This window comes from Syngnathus typhle, linkage group LG21 (assembly GCF_033458585.1).
Source record: "Syngnathus typhle isolate RoL2023-S1 ecotype Sweden linkage group LG21, RoL_Styp_1.0, whole genome shotgun sequence".
Classification (NCBI taxonomy): Eukaryota; Metazoa; Chordata; class Actinopteri; order Syngnathiformes; family Syngnathidae; genus Syngnathus; species Syngnathus typhle.
In genome coordinates, this window is record NC_083758.1 from 1944409 (window position 1) to 1956687 (window position 12279).

At 38.1% G+C, this 12279-nt stretch overlaps 1 protein-coding gene across 13 annotated transcripts in view; it reads right to left on the reverse strand.

The window, feature by feature from the left end:
• Window positions 1–682: 682 nt before the first annotated feature.
• Window positions 683–12279, reverse strand: part of LOC133145116 (pleckstrin homology domain-containing family A member 5-like) — an 82035-nt gene continuing 70438 nt past the window's right edge. For 3 of the 13 annotated variants that reach the window (XM_061268236.1, XM_061268232.1, XM_061268237.1), the window contains 14 exons: window positions 10995–11075; window positions 9970–10026; window positions 9809–9889; window positions 9578–9730; window positions 9153–9254; window positions 8962–9067; window positions 8768–8811; window positions 5622–5760; window positions 5417–5541; window positions 5136–5330; window positions 4914–5057; window positions 3738–3880; window positions 3463–3623; window positions 683–3382 (listed from right to left, as the gene is read on the reverse strand). In XM_061268236.1, the coding sequence (XP_061124220.1) occupies window positions 3348–3382; window positions 3463–3623; window positions 3738–3880; window positions 4914–5057; window positions 5136–5330; window positions 5417–5541; window positions 5622–5760; window positions 8768–8811; window positions 8962–9067; window positions 9153–9254; window positions 9578–9730; window positions 9809–9889; window positions 9970–10026; window positions 10995–11075 (1566 nt within the window). In that variant the 3' untranslated portion in view covers window positions 683–3347. Of the gene's footprint in view, window positions 3383–3462; window positions 3624–3737; window positions 3881–4913; window positions 5058–5135; window positions 5331–5416; window positions 5542–5621; window positions 5761–6684; window positions 6883–8767; window positions 8812–8961; window positions 9068–9152; window positions 9255–9577; window positions 9731–9808; window positions 9890–9969; window positions 10027–10994; window positions 11076–12279 lie in introns of those variants that run through there. The other 10 variants (XM_061268241.1, XM_061268239.1, XM_061268240.1 and 7 more) reach the window with 8 other exon arrangements.

A 12279-nucleotide genomic window follows, 5' to 3' on the forward strand; every position in this document is an offset into this window, starting at 1 on the left:
GTGTCTTGCGCATCCGTTCTGCGCATCTGTAATGGCGGCCTCCGTATGATATCCGGTTTGCGATGGAGATTAAAAACCAAACAATATTTGACAATAACACACAATCAAGGATTGCATCATCGCATCAAACGATGTGTCGTCAATTATGAATTTTACTAAGTGTGTTGGGCAGGATGGCTGAATGCGATGCGGAATTGACAAACAAACAAGAAGAAAGGTGTGTTTTATTTCGAGGGAGATTTTCTTCAAAAATTGTTGTACCCATGCATAATGCGCACCCCAGATTTTAGGACAATAAATTCGTTAAATTTTGCGCATTATGCATGGAAAAACACGGTAAACGAATTACAGTGTATTCTCCTGGAAATATTTGATCCAATATACGACTAATTCAACGTACGAAGTAGGTCCTGGAACAAATTAAATTCTATCTATCTATCTATCTATCTATCTATCTATCTATCTATCTATCTATCTATCTATCTATCTATCTATCTATCTATCTATCTATCTATCTATCTATCTATCTATCTATCTATCTATCTATCTATCTATCTATCTATCTATCTATCAAGATCATTGTTTTCTATTTAATGAAAAAAATAGATTGAGTAATAGATTTAAATTAGTGCCACAAAATGATAGTGGGTAAAGAGGAGAAAACAGAAAAAAAGCAATCAAGTTTGTATGAACTTCAACATTTATTCCACAATATAAAACACATGGGGTATGAACGTTTTGCATATTGGATCTAATAACATTAATAATAATCTCTATAATATATTTGCTCTTTTTCTTTTTAATTTGTACATTATTATTATATATACAGATTTTTACATCACTTTCATTTCTTTTCTGTTCTCAAGTCCCACTTATTGCTTTGTACATGTGCTATTCTCTTTTATTCTCTTTAACAGAAAACTGTCTTAGGGTGTCTACCCTTTTGCCTCATACTCATCCCTTAAACAGAATAAATGTCACTGGAAATGACACTGGAGAGTCAACCCAGATGGATGAAAATGATCAATTCAAACAGAACCTAGTCGTGGTCACTTTGGAGTTGAAGTAAAGCACTGCATGTGTTGTGATTTGGTGCCATTCACCGTACGAATTCTCAAATGCTCCATTATATACAGCTGTACACAAAATTTATCGACTACCCCACCCCCCCTCCCCCCAGGCTGTACAATGTCATCGTTATATTATATTCTAGTTTGAATACACATATCAACAAATTGTATGTACTGCATATCAAATTGTACTTGTACTGTAGTTAGAAACCAAATCTAATTAGCATAATGTCACATTTCACTCACAAAATTTGTTTGAATTGCTAAACTTCCGAGATCACACGGTTTGTAAAAGCAACACCATTTCCCACTTTTAATCTTCAGATCATTTTCCGCCTCTCTGGGAAATGGTGCGGCTTTGTGAAAGCGCATGATTGTGGAGGTATCCAGCTTTTGCACAAAGTGTAAAAAGGCAAAGACAAAAAAATCTTTCTTTCCGCCGCTGATGTAGGACACAAAACTAAGCCTGCAAAATAAATAAATAAAAATCAGAGATAGTGCATGTATTTGTATGTAAACCGATGAAGTATTAGTGATACACTGTCATAAAAATGTTACAGTGAAGAAATGAGAAATAACGGATAAAGTTGTAGTTTAGTCGATTAATGTTGGACATTTGTGAAGAAAAAAAAAATAGAGAATAAAGCATATACAATTCTATTAATGTTGCACGAAAAATTTCTGAACTTTCTAGGTGACAAACTTCCATACAATTTTACGTTGGGCATTCTAATTGAATATTTTACATTTTGCTGTTGTGAGAATTCTCTTTCACAGCAACGAGTTTACAGAATCGTTGTTTCTTGTTTGTCCCCTCCAACTTCAAAATTTAAAACCAACTTGGCAAATTGTTTTGGAGCGAACAACTTGCTTGCTTTGTTGTGCTAAGTAACATAGTTCCCGTAAATATCAATAATTGATATTTTAAGCCCTCCCTCAAAATACAAGTTGTGTTTTCTACAATGCATCTATCAATTTAGCTACTTTTACGGAAATAATCAAATCCTGCAAAAATGGTTTGCAAAACAAAGTTTTATGTAATTTTATGAGAAAAAGGTTAATTTTGTGAAAAGATATGTTGCTAATAGGATTAAATCAACACGAGCAGAAATTTACTACATAGGCGAAGAACAAGCTGATACACGTTTTTGGTACTGTTCTTGGTAAAGACTATTGGAAATTTATTATGATTTCACAAATTAATGTTAGTGTCGCACTATGATTTATAATTAGTAACATTCAAATTTTGTAACAAAGCCTTGGTGTTCGATCGTGCAGCATTACTGACTTGCCATTTCTGAAACATCTGTATTCAAACCTACATTGCCACCTAGTGGAGTCGAAAAATACAACACGTTGGTCATGAAGCAAATTTGAAGCTCCATTTCCCCCATCACTACATAATGTGCTTTATTCTTGTAGCTATGTCTTTTTGTTCAGTTTTCGGCGTATACTTAATACTTTTTTGCATAAACTAAAGTAGTTAAATTGGTTGTGTTGCAAAATGCATCAAGTTGCATTATTATCCGTTCGATTGATTCAGGCTCAACTAATTCAGTTTCCTCCTTTCGCTATGGCAACGTTCTCTGAGCAGCATGGAAACAGGACTTTTGAACATTCAGAGATTTAATTCATGAATAAATTAATAAATATCCATCTGTTTTTCTTACAATTGTAGTCAGATGCCCATCCAGCCACATGTCACGTACAACTGCTCAGCAGCAAACAGGTTAGAAAATTGTTCAGAAGCTTTTATAACAAAATAACGAACTGGTGTAGAAACAGAAACAGAGAAAGCTAACTTATAAGACTTTGTGAACAAATATAATCTAGTTTTGTTGGAACATATTTTAGGCAAGTACGCATGAAAATTTCCAAACATAATCAATAAATGGATTATTATAATATACTGGTTCATCTCAAAAGTTAGACAATTGAATGCAATTTCATTTTGTTTCAGTAGTTTAATTCAAAAAGTGATACTTGTGTTGTACAGATTTAAATACTACATGGGAAAAATACTTCGAGGTTCACTTTTTGAATTGAAGTACTGATACAAAGTTAGTTAGTTTTTGTTATGTTTAACTTTAAAAAACCTTTGGGATAACAACATGTACACCTAAAGTCTCTGCCTCGACCACTTGCCATCATCTTTTTCAGTCTCCTTGTTGTGTCATCGTAGTTGTGTTGTAAATGTGGGAAATTGGGGGGTGAGCTTCTTGTAACTTGCTACATTTGGGCTCTATGGGATGCCATCGTGGATGTCCAGGTTGATGCTCATGTGTCATTGCTCACCATAGTGAATATTTGTGCTGTGAGGCAGAGAACAATGAAAGTTATGTTTTTTTACTTAGCAGTATTTACACTGATTTTATCTACTGTATATACTCACAAGCCAATAAGTTGTTATTGTTTTTCTTGTCATTTTCTGGTAGCTGGTTGTAAGATTCCAAGTGCTTCTCTAGGCTTTCCTCCCTGGAATTTTGTTGGAGCACATCTACCTCCCCTTCTTTTGGGTCAGGACTTGGCGTCTCTGGATCAGGACTCTGGAAGCTGGTTATTATTAAATATGAAAGCAATTTGGAATTAGTAAAAGAGATGATGTTGAGAAATGATTTGCACACAAACATTGAATATTATGGGAGAATACTCCAAACAAGCACACACCTATTTTCAGTTGTGATATTGGTTGGTGAGCTGGTCATATCGCCTCTGCTGTTGTCATCCTCAAAGGAGTGAAGGCTTACAATCTCCACATGCTGGGTCTCAGTGTGCTGGTCCAAAATCACTACTGTCTGCATTTCACACAGCTAAAAAAATACAACACAAACATGATGTCATATCATTTCCAAACAAACATGAGGACTTTTGTATTGTTATCTCATACTACGTGACTTGCATGTATTAAATGAATTTCAAATGTATCCTGAGGACTGGTAAAGAGAACACTGGAAAGCAGCCTAGACCCTGGCTGCATCCAGCAGATAAAACATTTAAAGCCGAGATGACTTCCTTTAAAATTCCACAAATCTTGGCACAGATTACACTCTGAGATGATAGTTGCGCTTCATTGGGAAAGTAACCACACTCCAGCATGCAAGATAGGATTACAAATGGTGCTTTAACATTGATAGCTGTAAGCTGTGTCAGTAATTCTTGCTTCTGTAGATGCTGCTTTGTTACCAGCTCAAAATCCCGAAGATAGAAATGTATTTTCTATTCCATTTTCTAGCAGTGAAAATTGGCAGACTGTCCAATAATACTCCACAAGGGCAGCCTCTAAAGACCAAAGAATTCTGGTTCAAGTACAGACCCCTGCGGTACACCGTATTTAATAGGCATAGAGTTTTTGCCTCTATTTACAAACTTGTAGGATGACAAGTATGTTTTAAACCAGGGGTGTAAAACTCGTTTTTATCACGGGCCGCATCATAGTCAGTTTCTTTTGGAGGGCCATTATGACTGTCAATGCCTTATGCGATATATAGAGAGTATAACACAACAAACTGATGAATAGTTTTGAAATCAGAGATGAGTAAAATCTGCTCAAATATTTTAGAAAGGTCAATGCTAATTTAAATTGCTCGCAATTAAAAGTGAAAATCATCTGTAATTTTAGTATTGCCATGAAATACTTTTAGTAGTATTGACACATTTAGTTGATTTAGTTGTCCGCCACATAAAATAATATGGCGGGCCGTATCTGGCCTCCCCTGGGGCTTGAGTTTGACACCTTTGATTTAAACAAATTTAGAGGTATGATGTAGTGATCATAAAAACAGTATATCATATACTGATGAGTTGTTTAGCTGTGGTAACTAATTATAGCAAAATTCTATCAACCTCTGATGTATTCGGCACACTCTGTGTGTAGGTTTGATTTTCAGCTTCCGTCCTGCTCTGCTCATTGTGAAACATTGTAACTTGCTTCAGGGCTGCTTCCAGCTCAATTGGGTCTGCGCAGGCTCCCTCTGTGAGGTCCCGGAACTGAGTAAATCAACATTCAAATTTCAAACACTTTCAAACACACAAAAACACTTTATTTCGATGTTCTGTTTTTATCACCTGTGGCATAACAAAGGGCTCGTCTTTGCCAAACGAATGCGAGCGAGATAGGGCTTCTCTTCTCTTCTCTCGTTGAGATGATGCCTCCTGGTGTCTTCTCATCCTTTCCATCTGCTCCTCCACACTCATCCTGGGTCGGCCCACCTCTCTCTCCCCGTAGCCAATCTGGTCTACTAGTGCACTTCTGGGACGATCCTACAAAGACCAAAACACAGACTTAAGAGTATTTAATCAATCTTGGAGGTGTTGTCTACTAAGTTAACGCTAAAAGCAAAACATACCGATCTGGATTCTGTCTTTTTAGTCTTCCTCAGGGTGACGTAGGAGGCAATAGTTGTGGACTCGGGAGGGCTCATGGGGGATTTGGTTCTCGGAGGAATAATGCCCACTGGGTAGAGGGGTACAACTGTGTTGAACAATCATCATAATTAATCATAAGTTATTCAAGACATTCAGTCAAGTGTTAAAAAAAAAAAAAAGAAGTACCTTTTGTGGCTACAATTTCAATATTCTCAGCAGTTTCATTCTTGTCCTTGTCTTTGTCCTCACCGTTGACTTCATCCACTTCCTCTTTGACTGTGGTGAGCTCAGGTTCACTCTTATACAACCGATAGTCTGGACCTTGCTGTGTGGTGTAGGGGTGGAGAAACATTTAGTGACGTTGAGGCACACACAAAGTATTTCATGTCTGACCAAACACAAAGAAACATAACACTGATGGGGTCATTTTAATCGTCTGTTATGAGATATGAGATATTGTCATGAAATTCATTCAAATATGCGATTTTTGTCCTTAACGTTTTATTTCATGCCACATTTCACAGTAAAATTGGCGTTGCAAACCACACCAAGAAGAATTGCATGCGTACCCCCCCCCCCCACACACACACACACACACACAAAACACATGCAAACATCTGTGTGAACTGCTTGTAGGTGACAAACTGAGATGGCTGATGTTGAATGTTGAATTTTTAGAAAAATGACAACATAAAGCTGAGTGGATCTGGGTACCATGAGTCCTTTCCAAAAATTTACAAACAGCATGAACAAAGTTTAATTTTTTTGTGTGCAATATATGAACTTGTCCGTTGGGAAGATTCGTTATTCCCTATTTTCAATATTTTTAATAGCTCTTTACATTAATATCAATGCTAAAAATAAACATCCATTAAAATAATACACAATAACCAGATTTGCTTTCATGTGGGCTCCGGCTGCCGAAATCCTAAAATCTCAGAACATTTCGTTTTAAGCACTTTGATGTCACCCAAGCGTCCAGAAAAAAATACGTCATCTTGAAGCGATTTTTCTCAAGTCAATTTTGAATGAAATTCTAGTATTAAAAGCCAGCTCCTCAGAAACTGCCAAAACGAGCTTCAGCATTCAACTAAGGGTCTCAAATAAAATTGGAATACATGAGAATGAATGTCAAATAACAGCAAGAACACAAAATCGTCTGAGGATGACCGAGTGACATCACAGACAAAAACTAGACCAAACATGTTGACAGAATGGGCACGCTATGGACGTTTTGCGCTGCTCTTACACTGTGCGCGCCATTCCTAGAGCCGGTTTTGCGGTCCTCGGGACGTTGCGTATAAGGAGGTGGGCGGCTGCTGGAGTTTGGATGGTGGGAAGGGATGTGAGGGGGTTGCTCGGATGAATAGTAGTACTGTGGAAGAGGTGGACGGGGGGGAACGCCGTTTCCCGTCTTGATAGGACTGAGTGGCAGCAATGTCACTGCCTGTTAAAAGTTAACACAGCGGCTGGTCTCAATCCAAGAAACATGATGTTACTTGGTTGACCGATGACGTTGAAGAAAAGGGGAAGTTGTTTGTAATTGTTGTTTCTGACAATCAATTGTTGTTTCTTACCATCACAATCGTCAATTTAAAGGTTTAGGTTTGTAAGCGTTGGACAGTGAGCTGTAATCAGAAAGTGTTCTTTTTTGTGTGAAAAGCATCTAAAATTTGATTTGAAGACCACATTGCCAAGGCCAATTATTGCATGTAAAAGTTAATCCAGTGTCGATATTCAGAAGAACCTCTGACTGATATCAAACACAATTGGGTTCAGAATGTCGGGTGAGTTTTTATTGGAAATCATGGAACGAGTAAAAATCTAGTCCGGAGCTGTAATGAGGCCATCGCAAAATCACAAATAACACGATTAAGTGATGAAGAACTGCAATTTCACGAGCACAAGACATCTGTACTTTTGTGTAATGAGGTACCCCGATTTGTTATTTTCTTTAATTATCAGATTTGGGAAAAAAATTTAAAACAAAAAATTGAAAACATATTAATTATGTGTAAATGTTTTTAAATACAGGTTAAAAAGATCTTTCCTACCTTTTCTCATAGCAATGATTAAGGTCTTTCAAAGCATTTTTAAAATCTTTATTTTGCTTCTAAATGCTATTAATTGGTTCTGAATGTTGTACTTTATGTGAAGTACTACATTTGAGTATGTTTTATGTATGTCGCCTAAAACCTTAGACAGTGTGATGACGCTGTCTAGTGGCTACAAAAGAAAATGACACTTACTAACGTACGTTGAAGAATTATAACATAAATTCTAACGATTGTTAGGTGACTTTACAATATACTAATAGTACACATTTTTTTTTGTATTTTACACCCCCCAGGTATTAGCGAACTTATAAACAATGTGAATTTTTTTCCTTATTTTTTCCCCGCTGAACCTTTTACAGTAATCCACACGGATTTTAGATGATTGTTTTTACAAAAACATATTTTTTTAAAAATGCATATTGTTCATGGGAATTTTGGTAAACCACTGTAAAATTAAAAAATAAATAAAAATAAATCCTGCATGCTGAAGAAAATCATCGCCGGTACATAAAAAGCAAGACCACAATAAGTTGGTGTAGTTCATCTCAGCATGGCCTAGCCAACGAGACATTAGCATATAAAATTTGATGAACTACAGATTTATTTTTTCCAGCGGACCTCATTTAACGGATGGTTTATGGGTTCCAGTGAACAGACTGGCACAGTTGTAGGTTAGTTTGGTTTGGAATGTTAAAGGTTTGCATCACGGTGAGCAGCCACAATAACAAAACAAGTGTTATTCTTATTGTCTTTAAGAGTCATCTTCAGATTCATCTGTCTCTTTTCTCTGTCCATCCATGTTGTACAATCCACACGACTTGCATTTCGTGGGTTTGCGTGTACACCCTGGACAGGCCAGTAACTCCCAAGGTCTCCATTTAGAGCAGTGGTTCTTAACCGGGCGTGCTCCTAGGGGGTGCGAGGATACCCTGGGGGAAATTTACAATTTTTCGGGGATAATGGTCGGGTAACCGAAAAAAGAGAAAAATTCTGGAAATCAAGAAGTCATTGTGTTAATTGGCATTACGGATAATGCTAATTAAGCCTTACTTTATAGCTGTAAAGTAAACCAATTATTATTATAATAATTATTTAGGGTTAGGGGTGCGAGAACTGGTTGGTGAATTGAATGGGGTGCGAACAAGGAAAAAGGTTAAGAACCACTGATTTCACATTCAAGCCAATGGGGCAATGTCTTAAATTCACCTAAAATACATGTTTGCAATTATGTATAAAGGTTAAACAAGATTAAAAAGTGCTAATGCAGAAGCTTACCTCATTCTTGTGTTGGCTGGATAGTGGCTTGGAATCAGAACAACCTGTAGAAATGAAATTTTATAATTAGACTTTGATTGACATTTCTCGAGTGTTTTGTTAGCTAAATTGAGAAAATAATTAAATGTTTTTTTGCTTTATTCTGTGATTCTCACAACACAATAACGCATAGCTCATTCACGAATGACACTCACTGTCTATGCTGCGCTGTGGTTTATTTTTAGTCAATGCTTCCATCACATCCTGAATTCTCCACAGCTCCTTCTGGATTTGAATGTGCCGCTGGCTTGGAGGCTCTGTCTAAATCCCCAGGTGCACAAGGACAGAAAAACAAATGTAAATAACTGGCAAAAAAGTGACTCTGTGTGTAAGGTGTGTGTGTAACCTGTGGGCTGCCCAGAGCTTCCAGCTGCTCCAGTAGGTTGGATTTTGCCAATGTGACGTCTCCCTCCAACCTATCATACTCCCTCCATGAGCGCTCCAGCTCCTGAAAGCAACCGTGATGCAGCCAATGTCATTCCCGGTTTTTGTTGGCACGTCTGACAATTTGGTGGCTGAAAGTAGCCTAAACTTGAAGCCTTCTGGTGGATGTCATCATATTGCATTCATAAATATGACGACGACGTGCATTGAACTCTCTCAATTAATGTAGTCATCAATCCAAATCATATCCCGAGTGATTGTGTTTACGCCCACAACGGGGCAGACCTCCCTTTTGCTCTTGCATAAGACCTAACAACAGTGTGTGCTTCAATGAGCGCTAAACCCAACCGTGCTTGGACTTCTCACTGAATATGGAGGAATTCTCACCATATTGACTCTGGAAAGTTCTCTGCAAGTGCTAAGCAGGCCATTTTGGAGCACATCTCGCTGCTGGACCAGACTTTGTGTAGCTGACGCACTGGGATTACTTTGGTCACTTAACTCTTGACTGGCAGATAGCAGTGCTGTCTCCAGAGTGTGCTGGAAATGGACAATGCACATTCCAATATAAAGTTTCCATGAAACATAAGATCCAAAACAACGAATGACATGCATTACCTTTTCTCTGTGTAGTTGCTGTAGTTTCTCCTCTTGCATCCTCACTAACTTGTCCTGCTCACAAAACCTGCTCAATTTGGTCTAGCATAGCAAATCATAACACATTAACGACAGTCGTTTGTGACATACATATGGGTAATACGGAATACAGTTTGTCTTACATCAATGTCGTCGGCGGGTTGGATTATAGAGCAGTCTTTGTAGTCATCTGGAGTTATCTGGAGGAAAAACAAACACGGGAGGAAAATGTTTATGCATAAAGGGTGGATGAATTGAAATCATTCAGGGAAGAAAAATCCGTTCATGTGATGAAAAGCAGACCACTTTAACGCTCTAAAAAGTGAGATGGGAAACTGTGAAACCTTCCAAATACCAAATAGGAAAAATCACCCGTCTATAATGATGTTTTGATGTGTGAAATTAACTTTTCAAATAGCAATCATCCCATGCAGTTTGAAGCGCAGTACAATAGAAATGAAGTTAAAATAAGAAACTCAGTTTCTTTGACAGGTTGGAGGATTAGGAAATGTGTTTACCAAAAAAGGGCAGATTTAGGAAAATGTACTGCTCTGCCACATGGCAACATTCAGCAAAGTGTGGAGTCAACCCACAGTTTTGCTTGAGAACATCTTTAGCAGTCCAGGATAAAACCTTCCATTCATTTTTCCAAAGATCAATTCACTTTTTTCCACCTTCCACTACCCATATGAACCCAGTAATCATAGTAGGGAGGCAAACAAAAATGCAATCACAGAATGACATGTAACTGTTCAAAAAAACACAACAACAACCAAGACTCCTTATCTGAAGACACAATGTTCACCATTAACAGTATTGTGGACAAGGATGGGGTAAATGGGAAATCCATGACTATATAGCATTGGACTATAAGCCATGTTCAAGTCAACTCAACAGCAAACAGCCAGTGAAATCAATTAAAACCATGTATGCAAATGAGAAATAATGAGCTTTTTCTGTGGACGTGATGACTACATCCAAAATGGAGAAATGGGAGGTGCATACTGAAGGGGAGACATAGATAACTACATCATGTCAGATACAAAGGCACCGGTCTGGCTTGAGTCGACCGTCTGAGAAAAGAAACATTTGTTGCTTAAACAATTTGCTGAATGCTAATTTGACTGACTCAACAGTGACTCAAGCCAGAACCTGCCTGAAATCTTACTTGCTGGTAGAGTTGCGGCCGTGGTGCCGAGTTCTCGATCATAGTGTGAATGATGAAGATAAGAGGCTCATTCTCCTTTTTCTAGCAGAATGTTGAGGGAAAAGAGGACATGTAGCTGTCATCTTTGTTTCAATGGAAGTTTCTTCCAAAGTGGTATTTTAGCAGTGATGGGAAAATGAAGCTTCAAATTTGCTTCATGAAATCTTCTTTGGACTCTAGATGGCACTGTTGGTTGAAATAAGGGACTGAGTAAATTGCAAGTCAGTTTTCTTTCAGCCCAATGTTAAACAGAAAGTGAAATCTAGAGGAGTCAAAAAATACAACTGGTTCATGAAGCAAATTTGAAGCTGCATTTATCCATTACTACATTTTAGAAGATGACGGTGCACTGCAACGCATCCGCAAGCTGAAAACTAGCAGGAATTCTCTTTTGGCCATAGCAGGGCAAATTTTGACAATCTACCAGAGGTCCAATTACGGCATGTCACATTATCCTTGTCATGATGACACCAGGGATGACAAACAGACGGCGTTGCCTTCCAGAACCAGAACTGAATTTGACAATAATAATGTACAGAGTATCTTAACAGCAGTTTCTGTCACGATTCGTCCCCGGTTGCTTTATGTTTGTTACCATGGTTTCTGTTCGCGTCGCCCCTCCCCTCCTGTGTCACCTCAATCAATGTAACCACAGTCACCTGCCTCTTGTTACCTGTTTTGTATTTAAGTCCTGTCTGCCCCTCACTCCCCGTCAGATCATTGATGTCGTCACGTCTGATGTCGTCACGTTTGATGTCTTTTTGGTTCCTGTCGTTATCAAGTCTGTTTCTTTTTGCCATCCCTGTCGGTCAGTCAATCATGTTATTAGTTTGCTAGTTCCCGTCTGTTTCCCTTGATGCTTCGTTCCACTTCCCTTTTCCCTAAATAAATCCTGGTCCAAGCTGCATTTGGTCGCCCTGTTCCATCCCGATCCATGACAGTTTCTTTACAGTTCATAAGAAACTTCATATATGCACAGTTGAATACTTCAGTTGTTTCTGGCAGGTCAGTGTACAACATCCAGAAACAAAGTAGAGTGGATAGGACTAACCTCCGAAAAAAAAGAATTGCTTCTGACACCTGTTGCATCTCTCAATGAACCAATCAATCTCTCTATCAACAGGAAAACTTTGTCAAAATTCAGATTCCAACATCTAGAAAATCTTGCTCCATGACGAACTGATTGGAAAGATACCTTAGGGCTGTTGAGCAACAGCACAATATACTTCATTCCCAAACTGTTGAA